Source organism: Dreissena polymorpha, chromosome 4, assembly GCF_020536995.1.
Source record: "Dreissena polymorpha isolate Duluth1 chromosome 4, UMN_Dpol_1.0, whole genome shotgun sequence".
Taxonomy (NCBI): domain Eukaryota; kingdom Metazoa; phylum Mollusca; class Bivalvia; order Myida; family Dreissenidae; genus Dreissena; species Dreissena polymorpha.
The window spans coordinates 84,595,593-84,619,968 of record NC_068358.1 but is presented as its reverse complement, the minus strand read 5'-3'; the positions used below and the strand labels follow the sequence as shown (position 1 = coordinate 84,619,968).

Genomic DNA, 24,376 nt, shown 5'->3' with positions numbered 1-24,376 from the left:
AACTGAGCCACAATCCCATGTGATTGAATAATAAATATTAATGTGTAATATCATAAATTTAGTCAATATTGATGGGTATTTTCTTTTATTAGTATGGTTATACAAAACTTAAAAAAAAGATTGTTTATTACAAAAAAAGCACATGCAAGTAACTTTCTGAGGTAATGTTTTCCTGCCTATCTGTGAGGACATTGGGTTATAGTTCTATTGCTGCTTCTTTGCAGCACATCGTTCAAACTCGTGATACACATTCGTCTATATGTTTATGGCTATACATATAATGTAATACCTTGTATATCAATTAAGAAACAATTGTTATTTTAATGAAAATACAATCTATACAGTAATGGTAGTCAATACTTATTGAGTGGTTCACATTGTGTCAGAAATAATAGAGAATGACTGCGTGAATAAAATGTGATGACTCGTATATGATAACATCATGTGTTGTGCAATAAGTGACACAATAAATTAATCACCATTATATCACAGTTATTCATAGCGGTAATGATTAGAATAATTTTGGAGAGGATGAAATTGGTATGACTGGTGCTTATCACAACATTATAATTTGTTAGTTGTCAAATTTTATTAAATGTATGGGCGCATACGAATATCTAGAAATACACAACATGCTTTATACGTTTACATAGCTTCATATTATTCCAGTTCTTGTCGTGATTTCAGTATCTTTAAATTATCTATACCGTTTTAGTCATACACTTGATTCAGTTACGTAACTGCTGAGTACGTACTTAATGTTAAGGAAGCTTTTAACAAATATATCCAAAAACATGAAAGCGTTTTGAATATCTCGACACACTTCGAAGGAAGCTCTTAGCAATAATAAAATGAGAGATTCTTTATTTGAAGTGGCTCTGATATTAGATTTTTATTCGTTTCTGTTTTTTAATCAATGTTGATAATGCATATAAAGGATTTTACAGCGAGGTTAGATGATATTAGTATATCATCCTGCGCGCAAGGATTATGTCGAATAAGTATGGTAAATGTACAAACCTTTCAAAAGTTCGCACAGAAACACCGAAACATTGGCTGTTAGCCGCCATTGTGAACACCAGTTAATATTTTTCTCACTTACGCCCCACCAGTTAATTGCCTACGAGCCACATCCTGTATATATGGATATATTTTTCATTTTTGTATATAAACAATATAATCGATAACAAGACGACTCAAACATCCTTGAGTAATTCTCAACAATAAATCGGTGTTCCTGCTCGTAGCCCGCACTATAAAGATTCCTCAAATAACGAATACAAAACGATTTCCGAGTATCACAACTAAATTGTTTTAGCTTGCGTCAACAGACATGACCGATAAATATACACTGCATTTAAATCATTAATATCATAGCGTTTTGGAACATTCTAATCATACATATAATATAGATTCATATTGCCGTTTATTTAGTAGACTTGCATAAACACATATTACTATTAGTGCTTTTGTCGGTAGTACAGAAATTTTACAAACATAAATATTGTGAAGTATTCGTCTTTAAACTACAGAATGTCAAACAAAAATAACAAATGAAGTAAGGAACACGATTATTGGTGAATTGTGAAGTGGAGAAAGACGGCTCAATTGTATATGAACTGTAGACCTAATGTGCTGTGTATCTACTTAATGTTCGCACTATTATTGTCAATGCAACAGCGCAAAAAGTTGGATATATAATTTTCATTGCGTTTAAATCGTTAAATCGTTAATTTAATATATAGGATATGTGACATTGTTTGGAACCTGGTCTTCAAATAATTATAATTTTAACACAATATTGAAATAAAAAAGATTTTTTCATTAAAACCGAGAAATTACTGAAACAACTATGCGTGTGTACATGTATTTGATTTATATATTGTTAATAACCATAATCGAAACACCACTGGTTCAAGGTAGGCGCTGTCATTTTGTGCATCAATTTTTAAAATCTGCTTGAAATTATATTTCCTGAACAAAGTCAGTATAGAAAGACGTATATACGTAACTGGTAAATATAATTCAGTAATATAAAAACATTAAGCGACATGCTTTTTTAAATATTATTCTGTGAACTTGGTACAACATATGTCTGAAATCGATGACAAAATGTCACGTTGCGTGAAGCATAACCGTGCAGTACACAAGGCATTTTTTTACAAGAGCACAGGCTTATAAAATAAAGTAATTGTGATGTATTTCACACTGCCATAAACAGCATAAACATCTGTCTTTCATGCACTAGTTGAAATCGGTAAGAAATATTGTTTTAAAAAATTATTTAAAAAAAGCTGCACTTACCGGCGTGTTTACATCCATTAACGTTTAATTGGGAACCCAAACAAAGTGACGTGAGCCTGCATCCTGGTATTTATGTTTAACTTTTTTCGACATATTTCAGCAAACGCCTATGGTGAGAGTCATATTGTTCCAGCAATTGCATATGTGGGAGAAACCGTCCATGCTTATTATAAACCGTTAAAGAATGATTCCATTGAAACGATTATATGGTGGTTAAGAGTTGAAAACCAGAGTGACACTCGAATAGCGAATGGTTCCCGATATGAGATAAATACAAGAAATCATACAGTAAACCTCACAATTAGAAATGTTTCATTGAGCGATGCTGGCAAGTACATAACTCAATGCGGTAGTCACTGGTGTACAGGGCATCCATCGCATTTGGAAGTGAAAGGTAAATGAATTGCTTTATGATATGGCTATAGGAAATTGCATCTCTTTATTTAATTATAATAGTTTTAAAATCGCCGTAGTGTAATGGATATGGTGTCCGCCTAAAAACTGTGATGTTACGGTTCGATCCCCACAGTGGGAGCGTTCTTTAGATCTCCCCTTAGGCACCAAGCACTGGTATGCTAGGCCCAGGAAACGGAATCGAGAGCGTTCAAATATCGTGAATAGCGTGAATCTTTCGATGCAATCGAGATCAAATAACTAATAATAAATAATGGATTTACATCCGCCACATGGTTTTCAAAGCGTACACTAGATCTAACTCAATAACAGTTTACAATAGTATTATATTTATTCTGCAATTGTATTATATACATTTTGTTTCCATATAGTAAGATATGGTTTGCTTTTCTATGTTATATTATATACAACTCTATTTACTTCGTCTTAAGAACTCCCGAAGCTCAAGTTCAAAGAGAGAGCAAACAAGCCCGATATTGGATGCCATGATTGTCTACTAGGATGGATGGGCCGGCGAATGAACATCAGCTGTATTGTTGAGGGAGTGATACAACCGCACGACGTTAATGTAGGACTTTTTTCAGCGTAACTGTCTATGCTTATCTGTAAGAAACTTTTGCAATAAAAGAAAGCAACCATACTAAAAATGTCAACGTACACCAATAAATGATGCATACTGTGGGACGATAATACTTTACACAATTGTTTAAATTCAGCATTTAAATTAAAAGTGAAAGGATATCTATAACTTTCATTTTCGAACTGAAAATAATTTGCCGCAACATTTTACATTTTATTTTATAATCAGAAAGCACCGCGAATTCATATGATGCAATAAGTATTTCATATGTCCTACGTATACGCGGTTCGATTAACAATGGCGACACTCACACAGGAGCTCAAGTTGATGATAACTTACTGTGTACAATGAGCTCAATGTAGTCTGTGATTTTTGCCTACAAGAACACATTGTAAAGTGGTTGCATTTCTAAATAAATACGCGAAATAATAATATATAAATTGATTGATTATGTATATGTACGATTGTATGTAATAAATGAGTAAAACTTTTATATTAACGTTGTAACTGACTCGGTATTCGTAATTAGTTTCTTAGTCATTCAATAAGCGACGGAAATAATGAACTGATGCGTATAATCTAACACCTGCGACTACACACGCTTCAATCAGCAAATAAAGAATCTTAAACTGAATACGTTTAATACATATGGAATTTAGATTTATAATGTTACTGTTAGTTTTAAATTGTGTTCATATTATATTTATTCAGTTCCGCATGAGTACTCATATGCAATATTTATGACAGGTTTTGTACCAGTTATATTATGGTGTCCGATTAATCACGTTAACTACCAATCATCTTGTTCCTGTTGTACTTCACCAAGGGCATACCATCTCAATATTAATTTCAACGCCGACTGTCTTTTTGAAAGATGTCTTGTTTATTTGTGTTTGATACTGAGTCGTAAATCTTGCTGTATGTGATACATGACGTTCACACAAAAAAATGAACAAAACGTACTATACCAAATAAGTATATGGTGTAAGTTAAGATCATAAATCGTGATGAATTGGGGGAAATACAGATGTTCAATACATAGAGAGGTAATGAATTCAAATAGCATGCCTTTTAACTAAATGGACGAGATTTTACACAAATAACATCATTTAATGCTATGTATCCTTTACCCAATAACATAAATGTATTACCTTATATCGGTCATCAACAGTCAACGAAAAAGTTGGTAACACGAAATTCTTTCTATGTAATGTTTTCTTGAGTTAAATTATTCTTGTATTGAACATTAAATAGATTTCAATCGATAAAGGAGGACATGCTGAGACGAAATCACAAAATCTTTCTCGACATGAATATCGGAGTCAAACCATCTACGCCTTTCACGCGAGAGAAGCAGACGATAGGCAAAACGTTACGTGCACTGTTTCATCCAGCAGATTTTCCAAAAGACTCATTATTAAAGCACCGCTGCGTATTCTAAGTATGACTTGTACTCCTAAATCTCAATCCGCATGCTTCTTTTAGATTTGAAATTTGAATACCGAATGGTCACCTGCCCTGATACTTACTATGGAGTATTCTGTTTTTGTGTAATAGACATGTTCATATTAACGTCATGTTTGATGGCTGCAGATCTTTTCTCTTATAAAATAATATTTAAAAAAACACGAACATTTATATAAAGTTACATTATCATGTAGATACGCTGGTATCTTATCTATCAGAATTGTTAATCGCGATTTAAAAAAAAAAAAAATAGAAAAAGCTCTTTTACGAAGGCATCTAAATGACACGATCTATTAAACATGTGTTTTTCTTTTAAGGCGCTGACGCAAACTTTCTAAACAATTGCATTTATTTAAATATATTTATAATCATACAAACATGTTTAACTTATCCGTGGCGAAAGAAGTTGATATATTTATTTGAATCATGTTTTCAAACGTACTTTCTAGAACTGCCGGATGTTTCCGACTTAACCCTTACGAGTAGTGCAATAGAAAATGAAACGATAACCTGCAGGTCACCAACTTCTCAAACAGATTTCGATATTGTCATATTGTATAACAACTCATGGTATACAGTATCTTCGCCCGATGATGCAAAGTGCACAAGAATATTACAGATCAGTCGTTATGATAACGGGAGGCCGATTCAGTGTTGCTTCATATACCAAACGTTTGAAGAACCGAGTCCTGGCACAATGTGTACAAATAGTACCTTTTTGGACATAAGATGTAATTAACATATGCTAGAAGTTAAAATGCAAATGTAATAGTGAACAAATTGTACATCAATGTATTGTCTTATGGTGTAGTGATTTAATAAACGTTGCTCAGGAGCACTAAAATGGGACATCATTGTACTAAAAAACAAAAGAAGTCAAACCCATATTATGTTAAAATTAGCCGACGTAATTTTACTGGTACATACAGTGAATACATCGAATTGATTGCTTCTGTAGCTCCAAAATATTGTTTATCTAAATTAAGCACATTTTTGGCCTAAAGCTTACATTTTGCTTTTTTTTCAAGATACACCGTCAAGAGCTTACATAAAAAGACGTCGTTGTTGTGAAAACGACGGAGATGGAAACACGTATGTCGAGTTAGAATGTATCACGGGTAAATCAAACCCAGTGAGTACTATTTCCTGGACAAGCAATACGTCAGTTCAATCTACTAGTACCGAGCAAATTAATTCAGATCACGAAATAAGGAAGGAATATTCTGGGTGGACAGCTTCGAAGGTAGTTTGGTATAAACTGTCTTTGATATGGATAATAAACTATTTTCCATCATATAACTGTAATCTTACAGCGTTTTCCGCGATACCAAAGGATTTACATATTTCACAAAGTGAACGCGAAATAAGATTATATTATTAATACTGAATGTAACTATAGCTTTTATTAAAAACACGCGACTTCTGTTATCTATCGATATATAAGTAGAGATGCGTTAAGATGCGTACATGGCTCTTACTTCTCGTTCTTGGGTTTATTTCTAAGAATCTATACTAATTTCCGTGGGTTATTCGACATGTTAAAAATATTGTTGTTTATGGTCATGGTCAATTATTTCTCAGGCCCTGACAGCGAATATCACTCGTGTTCATCATGGACAGAAGATAGGGTGTTCGGTAACCAACATTGAGTTTCCAAACTGGCACATAATCACTGAATACATCATAAACATTACGTGTAAGTGTGAGACTTTGATTTGTTTGTGTTCTTTAACTACGTTCCTGGTCTCTTTAAAGATTTATGTGCATCCTAAAATATATTGCAAAGCAACCATTTTACGTCCACACTGTTTTATTCGGTTTACATACAGATTACTTAATGGTTTGTTATGTATTTCGAATCCCATAAAACTGAAATAAATAATAATCTTGTTCGTTCCAGATCGTCCTCAAATCACGATTTCTGGCGTTGATCCTGGGCATGTGCTTGAGATTAAAGTTGGCGATGCTGTCAACATCACGTGTGACGTAGATTCGAACCCAGCTGCAAGTGTTCATTGGTCGCGTAATACATCGAGGATCTCAGGTAAGGTGCCAGATTTTACCGCTTTCTTCTTAATTTATTTTCGTTGTAGGATTTATTACAATGCACATGCTTGTACAATTGTATTATACAAATTGTTTCTCACATGCATATTTGGATTCGTTCCATTTTTCATTTCATCGATGAAGAAAACCCAAGCAGTATATAAATTTTAAAATTGTGTTACGTATTTAATTAGAAATATTGCCATTGCGATTGGATTAACGGAATACATATATTACATCATTTAATGAAAGAAATACGTGTCCATCTTCTCACAGAAGATCATCGATTGGCGATAAACGGATCCGTGCAACCAGGCCATTACAACTACACGTGCTTTGCTTCAAACGGTGTTGGTCGCGCTGAAAGAACGATCAGTGTGATCATGAAAGGTTTTGTGTACATTTAGTATACTAATATCCTTGTGAGAACACATCTAAAATATGGTTAGTGTACGAAACGATTTTTAAAACGCTCTGAATCAGTAAACAGCAGCTGGTTGAAGACATTATTTGGCTAGCGCCGATTATAGCCGTCCGGCCCAGCAATGCCGTACGTTTTCGTTTATAATACATATAATCAAATGTTGTTTCTTCACTTAAATGTATTTCCAAATAAGCGTTCCACTTTGTTAAGATGACGTCGCGCGATCGGATTCTTTTCAGTTTCACTTGTAACCTACACTTTCATTATTTCGATGACGACTGGGTGTAGACGCCATTTGGTTCTCTTGATGTCGCGTGATCGGATTCTTTTCAAATACAGAAAATCGGCCAAGTCCGATATGATCTGATTGATCCGGCGGATCCGAATAACGGCCCGGTGTAACGTCAATGTATAACTATTTATAGTAATAGTATGTATTATTCATGGGTTGCATTCGAAATCTTCAATATACCTAACTTTGAAGGAATTGAATTATAAGAGTTTTCATTCTTTTGAAATTAGACTTGTTTAAACCTATTTTGTATTTCTGACATTGCGTTGGAAATAAGCAAAACGGACACGATCTGATCTGTTATGTTTATCATTATGTGTCATATCCATTGTGTGAAACATGACATGACAAAAGACATAAATATTTAAATAATGAACGAATATTTTGTATTCCAATTATTTCAAGCTGCCTATAAGCTGCAAGATAAGGCAAGAGCCTCGTCGTCTCCGGCAGATCTAGTGACTCCCGTGTCGGTAGCGGCCAGCGGAACTACCGTTCTAGTGGTGGTTCTTACGGTAATGGTCGTCTGCATTACACGTCGACAGATAAAGAGGAAGAGACAGGGGACAACCAAAGCAGCAGCACTACACCCACCGTAAGCGAATCATATACAATGTATATATCACGTACAAATAATGTTGGCCCTACCTTTTACAGGTACCGACATAACAAGAATAGTATATTGAGTTGTTCATATGTTGTTATCGTGTTTTAACCGTCTAATTTGTTGTTACAGGTATGGCTTTTAAGGCATTCACTTTAAAATAATCCATATTTATGCTACCTATATGTAGTGAAAAAGTTTAAGAATCTATGAGATTATCATCCTCTTACCAAAACAAAAAACTATCAAACTTTAAGCAATCTTCGCCAATGTGTTTTGTAGCAGGGATTTCTAAAAAAGAGAGAAGATACTGTTGGAGGAAAAAAGAACATACTAAAAGTTGACCAAAGTCCAACACTTCTACACAAGAACTCATTTGCGTTGTTTAAACCGAATTTCTGAAAAGCATTTTTCACACAATGAATCGAACTACATTCTTGGTTTTGATGCGGTAGTTTGTTCGCTACTTATTATAACTTGATAGAAGCTCTGTTTGCAAAATATTACAAAAGGCGCAAAAATATCAATATACTAATTGTCACAAAGTATTTGCAGCAAGGACACAGTGGGAGTCATGAGACTATGTAATATAATTATAGTTCTTCTAACCAACATACTAAAATGGAATGCGCTAAAATATAAATGTGATAATATAAGTCAAAATTGATCCAAATACAATTTTAAAACGTGTTTGCCTCATGCTGTGCAATGGTATTGGCCATTCTTATAACAACATAATAGAAAATACCAACATATTACCCGTTGTTCTTCAGTAAAGTACTTTAAACAAATATCATTTTTAGCCATGGCCAAGTTCAACAGTTTCGTAATACGGAGGTCAGTTTGCTCCCAGCAGCTGAATGTTCCGATTTTGCCTCGGTGACTCCCAGCCACCTTCGGGCGAGTGAATCCGCGAACTCCAGACCGCAGATTGAGATTGTGAACCAAAGTCCTGAACTATCCACTGCGCACGCTGTCAATAGCGATGACCAGGAGTACTCTACGGTGGTGCCCAGGAACCAGAGAACAGCCGCCTCTCAACAGGAACTGGCGTTCCAGGTACTACACTACATAGAAAATATAAGTTGAGAGTATGTGCGTGTACTTGAATTAATTCGACGGGTCGTTTAAAGGTTTTCACGGCGAGGTCTGCAGGGCAATTGATATGAGTCGGATAAATGTTATTATTTTAAGAATTCGCATAACATTCATTTCATTGTACTGTTGTTTTTTTAATTAAACAAGGGTACGTTTATCTGTTAAAAGTATTGCTAGATATAAAAGACATGTAATAAATTAAAGGAACCTAACCTTCCGTAATAATATCGAATCTATTTGTGAACATTCTACAATCGAAATAGTCCATAACAATTAAATGCAAAACGCAGTATAACAATACAAAATATCGCTTTATGACTCAATTCATTTTAACAACATCCTCTCCTTGTCTATTTTAACAATTGGTGTACGGGGCATTTCTTTTTGGGTAGACTTTTATTTATAAAATAAAATCAAAGAAATATCCTTTACATGACGTCAACTTTCAAAATTAAAAAAATCCATGAAATATGCATAAAACTAGCTCTATTAGATTTTACTCTCTTTTTAATTTTTAGCATCTATGTCACTTTTGAATGCCTATTGCAGTGATTCAACCTAAAACTTTACATATCTCTATTGTTCGCGTACATTCTACAATATTTAAGGTTAATGTATCAAAATGCAATCCCATTTTCACACGTGTCAAACCACATGTAAATAAATTATAGTACATGTATTATCATCTACACAAACATATTTGAGCTGAATGGTGCAATAGACTTGAAGTGATGTCATCAAACACGCTCATGCAATTTGGCTTTTTCAATATGAACTCTAGTACAGATATTTGCTTGATAGTGCACGCGTTTCATTCTTAAACTGTAAATTGATTTAAATATTTCCTTTATTGTATATGTTCACATTACATTATTAAATAATTTGTGTCCTATACTAATCAATTATTGTCTTAATTTGCAAAAGTAGTCCGTTACAAGAATGTACATGAGGGTGTCAGTTAAACATTGCTTATGGTCAAAAGCACACGTTAACTCGACAACAAGAGGTTCCTGTTTAAAAATCCTTTTTGGAATGATAAATTTTAACCCCACGAAGAATAACATGCAATTGTCTTATTTAATATCTCATAAGTTTTACAATGGAAAAAAGGGGTTCAACATTCAAGAAATACGAACTCCCGAGCTTTGATGCGATATTTGAGAACTTCTCCATGACGGGTTTAATGTGACATTTAAGAATAATTCCTTGTCGGGGCTTTGATGCTATAGTAAATAACATGTTTCCGGGTTTGAATGGATGGTTGAAAACTTCTCCTTCCCGGGTTTCGATGCTTTATATAAGAACTCTTACCATCCTGCGTTTGATGCATTGTTAATTGTTCTAGAACTTCTTCCTGGGCTGTGATGTAATTGTTTAGAATTTATCCATATGCGATAACTTAGAATTTCTCAATGACGGGTTTTTGGTGCGATATTTTTAAATTCCTTGATCCACCAATTTCATTTCATTTGCACACATTACACAATTTGCCACATTCTCTGTGATGTACATTTGGCGAATTTAAATAGGTGAATACCAAAGAGCAATTTGAGGGATAATGTACATGTGGTTGGTAGCAATGTCTATTTTTATTTTTGTTATTTATGATATTATTAAAGTATTATTCTGTAGTCTAAATGAGAATATATTATATTTTAAATTGTAGACTTTCATTTTCATCTGACTTGTTTGAAGAACCAGTAACAGCCAAACAAAACCTCAGACCCGATGTTCCTGGTACATGTTTACTTGTGTTTACAGATAGAGAATCCCACACTGATATACGCCGAGCTGGATCTTGCCCCGGAACTTCCACAGTTCACAAAACCACGGAAGAAGCTGTTACGACCTACGTGTCCATTGACTTTGCTGTTACTGCCAGAAATGTTGAAACCGCAAAGTATTCGAAATAATGGTGTGATTGTCGTGGAGAATACGTGGTTATTTTTGTTCAGATGTATATACATTTTTAAAAGCGAAACTAAGACAACTTTACGACGAGCTTTGGAAATGCATGTTAAGTTTTCTATATTCGACACTTACCTGGTTATCAGTTTTTTGTAATCCGATCATTATTTTCGCATTTTTCTGTCTTTATACATGAACTTATGTTTTGTAAGTGATGTTGTTTTTATAAAGATTCAAGCGTGGTTCAATTTTGTGCTTTACATGTACTCACACTCTAAATACATGTATTTTTAAGGATTGTTTCATTTGGCTTTTTTGGAAGATGGCAATGAACGTTTATTGTTATATTATTTCTCGACGAAAATCTAACGTCAATGTTCAAAATCAACAATTAGGGACGATCATTCAGAAACTATACTTTAGGCCTTATTGTTGAGTGAGTTAGACTAAATTTCGTGCGGCAAAAACATACATGTAATTCGACACATTTAATCATACAACATACTGAAGACATTTGGAAGATAAATTATAAATTTAACATTGAAATAATAAATATCATCCTTATAGCATTTGATGTTATATTGCTAATTTATTATAGTATTTGTTCTTTGCTTAAGAAAAATATGTATGCATGACAGTTATTTTACTGTATCAAACTTCTGTAATAAATATTGTGGCGTCATAACATGGTTATAACATTGATAACAGTTTCTGCGGGAAATTTGTTTGGTTGATATTATTAAATTGTTTCTTCAATAAGTCTGTCCTCCAACTGGTAAAAGCTGGTAAAAGCATGTGATGTTTCATCTAAGAGCGAGCGTAACAGGAAATTAACCAGTGGTTAATTCTGTGATAACACTGTTTAATCACATCGAATATGCACGTCGCCACAAAAACGTAAGTCCACGCCTTTATGCGATAATTTTCAACGCGTTAAGAGCACAATTAATGGCTAAATGTTGACTTGCAAGGAATCTTTTTTAAATGACATTTTTAATAATCTTCATATAGAGAACATCAAGGACACCAACTGCAACTTATTCAAAAACATAATAGAGTTTATATTTCATTTGTGTCATTTCTGAAAAGAAGATCGTACAATAAAATCTACAAGAATCGATTTCAATATTAATTCACGAGCATTATGAGTTAGAAACATGTACAGTCGTTTACGCTTGACCTGAATGTAACATAAAGAATGACAACGATTACTGAAGGAACTAATATTATTTGTTAATATTGAATATGTACTCTCCCTTTCACTGAAACTAAAACACCTATTGTGGTCGTTGTCTTGAGAAAAATTGCACAAAAACTGCCTTGCAGTACGCTCATTTAAACATCCACACGTTTTTATGGAAATGTTGATGAAAGAAATTATGCAGTATAGACCGTTCCATAATCGATAAATTGACCGCCGCCATATTGTCAGTCACGTGACTGTCCGCCATTACACTGCTGCTAACTTGTGCGAGTCTACGATTCCAAAAGCCAAAGACGTAGAGAATACCCGCTTCACCGTTGTTGGATAAATAGATCTAAATTACTTAATGAATTAATGTGAGGCGATTATCACATTTTTGTTGTTTAAATTATTGTTTGAAGTTGAGATTGATTGTTACAAATAAAATGTTTGAAATGCTTTCGTGTATTTGTTTTTTTTATCTGTAATTAAGTGGTAATCATCGGCGAAAATTTGCCGGTTCAGTCGCTCATACTACAACTCTTGTATAAATAGCATTTTAAGCCTTCTCTTAACTTTTAGCAAGACCTATGTTTTATCAGATTTTAGTGATGCTCACATATAAATTTGTAAATTATCTGTTGATGAGTTCAATTAAAAAAATCCTATATATAATGTGTGTGTATATATATATATGTATGTATATGTATATATATATATATATATATATATATATATATATATATATATATATATATATAGATATATATATATATATATATATATATATATATATATATATATATATATATATATATAATATGTAATCTCTCATGCTGTTTTAAATTTGTCAACTGGAGCTCATAACCTTAGTATCTGGGTGTCTAGTTGATTTTATAGTGTATATATATATATATATATATATATATATATATATATATATATATATATATATATATATATATATATATATATATATATATATAAATGTTATCTCTCATGCTGTTTAGAAACTACATGTATTTTAATCTGTCAACTGGAGCTCATAACCTATCTGGTTGTTAAGTTGATTTTATTTTATGCTATGCTTATGTTTTTTTGTTGTTTTTTTTAGTTAATTTTTATTATTTTTCTATTTCTCTATGTATAAAGTATTAAATACCTATGTTTTAGATAGAGAGCTGTCTCTTATAACTCTGTACTGAGTGGCAATACACCTGTAATCTATGAATAACTTGTATGTGTATATAGCAGTCAAATATGTGTATTGAAGAGACGTTAATAAACTATTAAAACTCATACTATGTCTTTGATTAGACTTGTTACTTTTAACGTTTCACAAACAATTCACGCATGTATTATTGTGTTGATTTTAATAGCCGCAACATCAAGCAGATAATATTTTAATTAATACTTATAAAAGATTCTCGCGCAATTAATTACCGCTAATTGTTTGTAATTGATCTCATTTGGTAAAAATCTACATTCCAAAATCATTACATATTATAGTAAGTATGATATTTTTGATACGCCTTCCATTATTTTTCTTGTTCTAACTGATATCAGAGATAAAAAATTGTGGTTTGGATTTATATTTATATTTTTAGATGGAATTTTGTCACGTTAAAAAACGAGCTTTTTATCATGAGAGAGTGATATTGATCTTGACGACCTTTTATGTGATTATTTGGAAGATGAAGAGAATGCGATCTATGTGATATATCGATATTTTCATCTTTGAATCATTTAACAGCAATAAAGCTAAAAATACTAAAAATTGTATTTTATAGGTCTTTGAAATAACGCAAAACATATGGATAACGACACCAAATGTTTAGTCAATTAATCCACACAAAAAAACTCCGATAAAAAAACACCTAAATAATATTTCAAAAATATATTATTAAGCGCCAAACAAATTCATTTATTTGCAACTTTAAAAACGCGGCATAAGCATCAAATTTAAGATTATCTGAAGACTGAAAGGCCGACAATTTGACACAATAAAGAGCTCTATGCATAAGCCGTAATTTGTTTTTTGCAGAAAAGCTTCAATAAATTACAATAGTAATACATCTAATTATAAAAATATAATTATCAATGGCATGAGGACGCTAGTGTGATAAATAAATGAGTGTTAGAAAGTGTAATGAGTGCTTTGAAAATAAACATACTACAAAGCCATATTAAAAGCAAAGGACATGACAGTATTTACATGTAATTTTAATTTGATGGGTTTTGTACAAAGAATGACGCTATTGAGGAACATTAACATACAACTGAAAAAACACAATTTCATATGATGCAAATTGAACTTTGTACTCATGTATATTGAAAACTCGTTACTAGTGAGTATGAGTGACACATATATAACATTTTAACACACATATATTTATATACATATATATATATTTTAAATATTATTTACCTCTGTTTGGTGTCAAATGTAATTTATTGTTTTATGATATCGTTCGTGCATTGCCGTAACATCAAATCTTCATACGGAATGACGTAGTTTTAATATACCGATACCCGCTAAATACGTTAAATGTTTTATGTTTTTTTTTTAATACTTTATTTTTTCATAAATTAAACGGGCAAGTATCTTTACGGTGTACAATTTCTGATATTCTATATTGGACATAACTTTTAATTTGTAAAATATGTAACATATCTTATTTACGCAACTGTTAAGTATGTCGGAGGTAAATTATCTTACCAAATCCCTTTTTATCAATGAAGGAATAACAAGAATTTTAGCCAAAACCTGCTTTTTAATTTTACAAAGAAGACAGTTCTACATGTGTAAATAAGTAGTAGTGTTGCTTATTTTATGTAAATAGCAGCGATAGTATATGTATTATCTTTGTCATATAATGTACTTGTGTATAGTAAGAAATTCTAGTCATAACTTGATGGTATATTGAGCGTCTTTGTGTATAAAATCTATTATATAGGATTAAAGATGATAAATTCTCTTTAACGCTCAATTATAGTTCTTTAGGTTTTAATGTAACTAGTGGTTTATAACACAAATGTTTCTTATTTTTTAACCACCTTAAATAAATGTTTTATTAAAATACAGAATGCCGCTGTAAACCAGTTCACTTAGGTAGTCGCTTTTTTTTTCATCATTTTAACTATGCGCATTAGTACCCAGTTTTACAATCACCAGTGTTTTACCAACTTCAATATTTTATTACAGGTGTTTAACATAAGGTTAACAGGGGCAATATGTGTTTTTTTTTATGTTTTTTTTATGATGTATGTTTATGAAACATGTATTTGTAAAAAAAGAAAAGAAAAAAGCAATAGTTTTAAGTGTAATATTACACACTTAAATGTCTTTTACAAATCTATAAGATTGGCCATGCATGTTTGTAAATTGTGTTATTGTATTTATTATTATATTGTACATGTCATGGACTAGACAATAAACTTTGAAACTCTCTCTACCAAGTGACTGCTTAATACTACCAGGAAGATGAGACATGGTGGCATCATCAATTGTGTTTAATGACCAGATTGTCATCTGCCACCCAGTGTGGTTTATGACACCATGTGGTTAGTTAAGTCTGGACAATATCTGATCAAAACGAGGTAATCGGATTATGCAGAACAAAGGGGCAATTAAACACTGGAATGCAAAGGCATACACGATTTAAAGATTGATGCAAATAATCAAATGAAAAATATTGCATTTAATTTAATTAAATGCTTTTTTTAATGTGTCAATGTGTTAGTTTTCCAAGACAACCAAGACCATGTAATGACGGCCTTAGAATTTAGAAAGAAATTCATCCGTTGAATAATCGGTGCTCTCTTATATATGTTACCGATTGTTAAGCAGCAGTGTAATGGCGGACGCGGAGAGAATTCAGGGTAGATAATTATGTAATGACTAAATTATGGAACGGTCTATATGTGTGCCGCAGATTAAATGTCAATGTATGAGCCTAACGGGGTCACGAAAGCGCAGGGCCTGTTAACGACGTTGATTTCCAATGCCTCGAGTGTTTTCTTTTCCGATGCTAAAACCAGGTTTAGATCTCAACCCCTGCGATACCAAACACAACCAATCAAACCAAACCATCTCTAGTATTATGACAGGAACAACAATGACTTAATTAATAAATTGTTCCAGTGATAGTAATACGCAAAAGTTTAAAAAAAAATCATGTTGAGGCAGACTTTTGAAGAGTACATATCTGCACTCGAATTATTCTTTTTTTTTAAACTATTTGTTAAAGCTCGATTGCATAACAAGCATAAGCTTATATGAAACGCTCTCGAGTCCGTTTCCTTGGTGTATATTGGGGAGATCTGAAGAACGCTCACACAGTGGGGATCGAACCCGTGACCTCCCGATCACTAGGCGGACACCATATGCACTACGCCACGGCGATCTAAAAAGGGAACCTTTATTATTGACTTATTTATTAAATAATAATGAATTAAGCATCATTCTAAAGTATACAAATCATCAGCCAGATATGATTTTGAGATTTAACTGAAATACTTACGGAGATATTCATTAGTGTATCTTTGTGAAATTTCAGGCCGAAGCAGACTTTTAATGAAAAGTACACATTTCCCATTGCCTATAACTTTTTAAATATTTATGATTTAAGTATCATTTAAAAGTTCACATCAAACCAATATAGCCGTATATTAAGTTTGTGATTTAAATGTGAAATTCTCGTATTGTATTGACTTAGGATCTATTGAATTGAATTCACCTTAGAAAAAAATAAACATTTTTGCCCAACAATAAGTTTCCGGCATTAAAGATAAACACAAAGGCCTCGTGATAAAATGTTTAAAATATATAATTGCTTATAACCTTTAATCGGTCTTAATAAGTTTAAAAGTTTGCCATGTCAATAATTCCGACTCTTTGCTGGTTTTAGTTCATAGAAAGGGTGCTTTTTGTCTTTTTCTTTCTATATTTTACAACAATTGACATCATAATGTGCGATTCATGTGTAACTTGTGGAGACATATGGAAGTATTACATACATACAAGTCAGCAAACTAAAATGTCTTTCAAAACAGTCCGTATACTTGAGTAGTTTTTACGATATTTACTTTGCAGGCATGTATTCCCTTTTTCTTTCAAAAAGTGCTTATGCTTACAAAATATAAACTTGTGTACACATCATTTAAACCAAGAGGCATCAACTACCATGCATTAAAGAAAGTATCTGATGACATGGAACGAAGCATTAACATTTTTCTGATTTGTGCGGAATCCGGATAGTGCCATCTATAATCTCGCCCTTCTTTCATCAAGGGCGACACTAAAGACACGAAGCGATACACGATATTTTTCGCGACAGTCGCCTCGACGCACGATATTTTTCGCGACAGTCGCGGCGAAGCACGATATTTTTCGCGACAGTCGCGGCGACGCACGATATATTTAACACGATATATCGCCTTTTGGGCTACCTACACATCATCATGCGGTTTGCTGACGTGTTTGTAGTGAAATAAAAACACTATCGTGGTCAGGAAAGAAATCATAACGAAACTTAAGCTAAGATTTTCAGTGGGGTAATTTACAATAATTAAAGTGTTCCTAAAAGAGACGTTTTTACATGTTGGTCAATTGAAAAATGATCTTAAAATGTTTCAGATTTGCAAATTTGCGTTTTAGATATCGATAATCGCGAGGAAACAGTAATACTGAACATTTACCATGCTTTAAACTATTCATTATATTCATTATGCATCTTTTTGCTATTTAAAAACCTGAAAATTATAAAGCGTTACAAACACGAAACGATTGAATAGTTTGGATAGTTCTGTTGTTGTCGTTATATTTTGTGACATTATAAAATTATATTGTATTGCTAAAATAATGTATAACATGTCGAGAGATAAAACTAAAAACGACTAACCGGTTCTTTTATCATGTTTTAATTAATATCTACTAAATTAATAAATGACCTTGCATAAACATACGACGATTGCAAGTGTGTTTTTGACGATGCTGGAACAGCAGCGTCCAAGGTTTGATAACCAGTAAAAAAAAATCTTCACAATTGCGACCTATGTGAAAGGCCGAGCCAGTCCGATTGAGATTACTCGATTTTTCAGTTACTTCCCTTGGCATTCGCCACTGCGTAGGAGATTGCTCGTTGATTTTCATTGATAACATTCTCCTAGCAGAGTTGTCGTTCGTGTTGATAAAGGTAAATATTAATAGAACAGCATATCCTGGGGAAACAGATTCAATAAGTGTATCAGAACGTTAATTTAAAATTAGTAATTTTACATCCATTTTATTTTTATGGACCAATGAAACAACTATATATTTTTTCTCTATTTTGTTTGATATTTGTTCTCAATTTAGTAAATAAATTGCGAATAAAAACATGTAAAATTAACTTTTTACGTGATCACAAAACTAAAGAATGCGAACGATTTCGAACCTGCAAATTGTAAACGCTGCACTGCTATGATATATATACATAAAACAACATCTCTTTGAGTAAGTCGATCTCACATACAACCTCTGCCATCACAAGAAAATCCTAAAAACTCCTCGGCATTTTCGTTGCGTTAGGTTAGGTCGTGAAATTAAGCGGATTATCTTGGAAATATTGGATTAACAAAATAAAATTGGATTAATAGTAAAATTAATTTGGAAATAATAAATCAAATTTAGGGTCTAATAAGATCTTCTATTTGAAGGCGAATAGTGGAGTTAAATAAAAACGTAATTAGCGTTAAAGTGCTTCAGTGCAAGAAGGAAAATTATCTAATTAATTAATGGGATATAATTAAATCTAAGTGTTTAATTTAAAAGCAAGTGCTCCAGTGTTAGAAGGAAAGGTGATATTTAAGTGATAATTGTGTGGATAAAATCGGTAGAATCAGGGAAAAAGAAGTGCTTCGGAAAAGTAGTAAGTCTATAGCGTAGTACGCCAACCTTTTCTAAAAAAAAAAAAAAAGTGACTTTAACATTATAAAATTCTTTCCTCGGTTTAGAATACCCGAGATCCCTTTAATTGATAAAAGCAAGACATAGTTTATATATCTTTGGTAATATCCTTTAAAAAAAGAACGCGAAAGAAAGTAATCGATTAGTATTTTAATGTCTTTAATGTAATAGCACTGTGAAATTATCTGACATAAAGAATCTAGCCAATTTAACATTTAAAAGATAATCACGCCAATTTCAATAGTTTTTCATTAGAGTGTTCTTTTAAAGTTTAAACAAAAGAAAACAGTATAATACATGGTTTTATAACAATTCAATATTGTATTCAGTTAATCAACATACAATATTTTTCCAAGAAAAGCTATTTGATAAGAAAATAAGATACAGAATAAGCGCTTTAAGTGTAATGTAAAAAGACCCTTTACAGTATAAAAACCTACGCTCATTAAGATTAGAGATCGCGTAACAATTAGCACTTGCAATTTGCAATTGTCGCGAAAACAGGGACCCTCTGTTTACTACCAATTATCGGACTACCAATTAAGCGCCCAAACACCCCTATTAGGCTAAGACCAATTAGAAGTAGATACCATTTACTATTCGACTACTCGCGAATCATTCATCAAACCGCTAATAACTGAAAATAAACTAACTAGAACGCGAAAACAGGGACCATCTGTTTACTACTAATTACCGCTGTACTAAGTAACAGATCAAAAGGGCCCTATTTAGTTCTCAATTAAGACCTATTAGACTACTCGCGAAGTCCCTATCGAACCGCAAATAATTGATAGATAATTAACTACTCGCAAGTAAAGAACAAAGAATTTTCCTCAATCAACTAAAATCCAAACACTGCGCGAGCGGCGAAATCGCAAACATAAGTACCCAATTGCTTCTTTCCATTACATACAAACAGCTTAAGGAAAACAAGACTGAGATTTTACAAGGGAAATAATAATTAAGATAAACTTAAGAAAAACGACTACCGTACACGTATTATTCTAAATCAAACCTTACCGCACTTCCTATCATTACTATGTCCGGGCCATTTAAGAAAGTTCTCAGGAGAATGAAGAGGTCGTTCTCCAGTAAGGAAACCTCAATGACGGAAACCCCTAAAATCAAGCGCGCAATGTTCCGCCCCGGGGACATCTCAATTGACTCCGAGTCTGGCGCTCCGTATTCAGCGACGCGTATTACCGATGACACCTCAATAACCCCAGTCGTCCCTGTAACCGTGACTCCCCAGACAATTAATGACAATATGACCAAAACCCCATCGACCACGAAGCAGACTACTCCCCCTGCCAACGGGCCATCATGCTCCCAAACCCATAAACATGCCCCGGCAATATGGCTTACCTTTTGCCTTACCACTGTCGCGGTGATCTTCCCGCGAGAGAAGGCTAAGGCAATAGGGGAAGCCTTTATCAAACTGCTAGGCTCTGAGAGAGTAAGACCCCTAAAAGAGTCCAAAGCTGGTCTCCTCTTCAAAATTAGGGACGACGCACTCAACCAAGCTAAACATTTCTCCTTTGATAGATTTGACTTCAAGCTAATTGCTCAAACTAAACTTGCAAGGGGTGTCATCCAGGTTCCCAAAAACGCGGATATAGACAAATTAAAAAACGATCTAAAAAACAAATCCAATGTAGAAGCAGTCCATAGTGGTCTTAAAAACAATGTCATTACGGTCACATTCAAGACGGAAAACGCCCCAACAAATATACTAGGCCACAATGTTAAGCCCGCGCTCCTAGCAACTCTTCGATGCTTTAAATGCCAGATGTTCGGCCATGCGTCCAATGTTTGTAACAATAACGCGAAGTGCCCACATTGCGCGGGGAATCATTCGCACGCGTCGTGCAATACCAGGCACGCTAGGAAATGCGCAAACTGTGGCGGCGGGCACAGCGCGGCGTATAAGGGGTGTCCGATCTATCTCAAATACCAATCTACTATCAACAGCAAAAACTTAAAGGTTACCAATCAATACATCAATAACCTTCAAGCTATAAATAAGCGACCCAATCTTGCCCAAATAGCTAAACAGTTAGTTGGTAAATCTGAAACAGAAATTTTGTCCATACTCAAAAACAAATTCCCCAAAAATGAGGAGCAATATAATATTGAGCATACCACTCCTACTCCGCCCGAACAACCGGCATCAATATCAACCACAAATAATGTAGCCACAAACAATGTTGAACAAACATTCCGCCATCAGCAACAACAGCATAAGCTACCCTCCAGCTCACAAACTTCAGATCACCCTAAAAAAATGCTCAATCCTATACCATCACCGCAACAAACCAGGCAACAACAACAACCTAGGCAACAACGCCATCATCAGCAACGACACAGGATATCCGACCACCCCGCGTATTCTCCCTTCATTATACATAAAAACCGGCTACGCATGGCCCGTAACAGCTCGACCCCGATCATGCGCCAAAGCCTCCGCAAAGGACACGCGATTGCACCGCCGTTTCCGGTCTTCTTTCGCCACGCGTACGGATTATATTAAGTAAATCCAGTAGCCTTAAGCCCGTACGTTAGGTCAATTTAACACACCAAACCCCAAATGTCTGCGACAGTTCATACTCATAATATAAACAGTCTTACAATTATGTCGTGGAACGCCCGAGGGGTTACTCATAACTCAAATGCAAAAATGTACGAGCTTCAAAATTATGTTAATAACAACGAAGTGCATGTAGTATGTCTCCAGGAAACGAACTACAAAAGTAATCACAGACAAGTTCATTTAAAAGGATATCAAGAACCTGTGAGAGGTGAACAAAGAGAAAAACTTATAGGCACTGGGGTAGCAATATATGTAAAATCGGGCATTTCATTTACTAAAATAAACATTGATCAAGATTGCCCTATTGAATCGTGTGCCCTCACACTGTACTTGACTAAGCACCAATCATTCCGCATTCAATGCGTATATGCTCAAACTAAAGATAATACGTGTAAAAATTATGCAAAAATATTCCATTCAGTTGAACATAGAAAGAATAATATTATTGTTGGCGATTTCAATCTAAAACACCCCTGCTGGAACCCCGAGGGTGATCCACGATGCGACGATAACTCTGAAAATCTCCTAAAATTAACTAACAATAACAGCATAAACTTCCTTAACGACGGTCAAATAACGAGATTGTCTGATCGCGAAGATCAACCCGACAGCGCGATCGATCTAGCTCTTACCTCAGCCCATCTTCAAGCTATAAGCGATTTCAATGTCATTGACGACTCGTTTGGAAGTGACCATCTTCCAATCATAATAAACATTAAGACAAGAATAGAGAATACCCTTCCGTCCACACAACACAAATGGAAAATACACAAAGCCACATCTGAACAATGGAACAACTTTAAAACTCAGTGTAATAATGAGTTCCTTCCTAATGTAGATAATACTGACACCAACTCTTACTTTAAATCCTATATAACAAAACTTAAAACTGCGCTTGATAACTCAATCCCTGTAAGCAAAACACCTAAAAAACTCAAACGGTCTGTACCATGGTGGAATCAAGAATGCACAGACGCCATTAAATATCGTGAAAAATGTAGGAGAAAATGTATCCGAATCAGAACCGGACCTAAGTATGACAAATATAGGGAAGCCCGCAAAAGTGCTAAACAAGTATTAAAAAAGGCAAAATTAGAAAGCTGGAACGAATTCTGTAATAATCTCTCACATAAAACAACTAGCAAAGAACTATGGGATCAAGTTAAGCGCATGCAAGGCAGACCCCCTACTAATACACCTATCTTTCGGGTTAACAACGAAGTTCTTGTATCTAACGCTGATAAAGCTTCTGCCCTGGTACAACATTATCAAAAAGTAAGCAGTGACGAAGGATACTCTGAAACGTTTATTGCAAAGAAAATAAAAACAAAAAATGAATTTCCTGTCTGGTTACAATCTCTTACCGAGGAAAAAACTCACAAGTACAATGCTCCTTTTAGCCTGTTCGAGCTCGAATCAGCTCTCCTTACATGCAAAAACGGCGCGCCGGGCGACGATTACATCCATTATAAGATACTTAAACAACTTCCACTCTCGGGGAAACAAGAATTACTTGCCCTTTATAATAAATCATGGTCTGAAGGTACTCTTCCTGATGAATGGCACGAGGCCACAATAATTCCGATCCTTAAAATCAATAAGCCTCAAGACTCTCCAGCCTCATATCGGCCGATCTCTTTAACCTCTACGTTCACCAAACTAATGCAGAAAATGATAAAACCGAGACTCTGCGCGTATCTAGAAAAACATAACAAAATTTCAGAAGTCCAATCGGGCTGTAGATCTAACCACTCTTGCGAAGATCATTTAGTACGCCTTGAAGCTGATATTAAAAGAGCCCAAAATCTTGGTCAAACCGTAGCAGCCGTATTTTTAGACCTCACAGCCGCATTCGATAAACTATGGAACGAAAACGCCATTAAAACACTTAATACGTTAGGAAAAGAGGGTAAAATGCTCAACTGGCTTGCAGCTTTTCTTACAACGCGTAAAATAAAAGTGAGACTGCATGACGCGACATCAGAATCAGTTGAGACTATAAACGGCTGTCCCCAAGGTAGTGTCCTATCTCCAATATTATTTTCCGTGACTATGAACACCCTAGACAGAGAAATTAAGGCACATAATTCACAAAATAACACTGATCTAATCAATTTATCACTTTTTGTAGACGATAGTGCAATATGGACCACATCTAAATCACCGAATCTAGCAATTACTAAAATCCAAAAAGCCCTAACTGCAATAGAAAACTGGAGCGCATCGTATGGCTTCCTAATAAATCCCACAAAAACCCAAGCAATCTTATTCCCTGCCAGTGCACAAAAAGTAGCGGCCAATGCACGTAAAGCAACTCGATCTAAGAAAACCCCTAACCCCCCACAACTTACTCTATGTGGTGCTCCTCTTCCGCTTCTTGACAACATTACTTTTTTGGGTATGACATTTGACAAATATTTAACATGGAAAGACCACATCCTTAAACTAGTTGTACGCTGCCAAAAGGACCTCAACTTTCTAAAATGCATCCAAAGAAACAACTGGGGTACGGATAAA

At 34.1% G+C, this 24,376-nt stretch overlaps 1 protein-coding gene across 3 annotated transcripts; it reads left to right on the top strand.

Moving 5' to 3' along the window:
- Window positions 1–1,738: 1,738 nt before the first annotated feature.
- On the top strand, window positions 1,739–12,997 carry LOC127879207 (uncharacterized). Of its 3 annotated transcripts, XM_052425912.1 has the most exons (12): window positions 1,741–1,919; window positions 2,405–2,698; window positions 3,150–3,286; window positions 4,553–4,739; window positions 5,215–5,496; window positions 5,794–6,008; window positions 6,347–6,461; window positions 6,666–6,809; window positions 7,088–7,201; window positions 7,933–8,122; window positions 8,935–9,190; window positions 10,991–12,997. In XM_052425912.1, the coding sequence occupies exons 1-12, from the start codon at window positions 1,853–1,855 to the stop codon at window positions 11,291–11,293; spliced, it is 2,304 nt and encodes a 767-aa protein (XP_052281872.1). In that variant the 5' UTR covers window positions 1,741–1,852; the 3' UTR covers window positions 11,294–12,997. The 3 variants fall into 3 exon arrangements, with proteins under 3 accessions (XP_052281874.1, XP_052281872.1, XP_052281873.1); XM_052425914.1 differs by lacking the exon at window positions 5,215–5,496 and having other exon boundaries at window positions 1,739–1,919; XM_052425913.1 differs by lacking the exon at window positions 7,088–7,201.
- The last annotated feature ends 11,379 nt before the right edge of the window (window positions 12,998–24,376 follow it).

Excerpts from the sequence above, each read along its gene's own strand:
- LOC127879207 (XM_052425912.1), top strand. The coding sequence starts at position 1,853 with ATGCGTGTGTACATGTATTTGATTTATATATTGTTAATAACCATAATC. Across the intron at positions 4,740-5,214 it reads AGCACCGCTGCGTATTCTAA|AACTGCCGGATGTTTCCGAC; the intron begins GTATGACTTGTA and ends CGTACTTTCTAG. Across the intron at positions 5,497-5,793 it reads TACCTTTTTGGACATAAGAT|ATACACCGTCAAGAGCTTAC; the intron begins GTAATTAACATA and ends TTTTTTTTCAAG.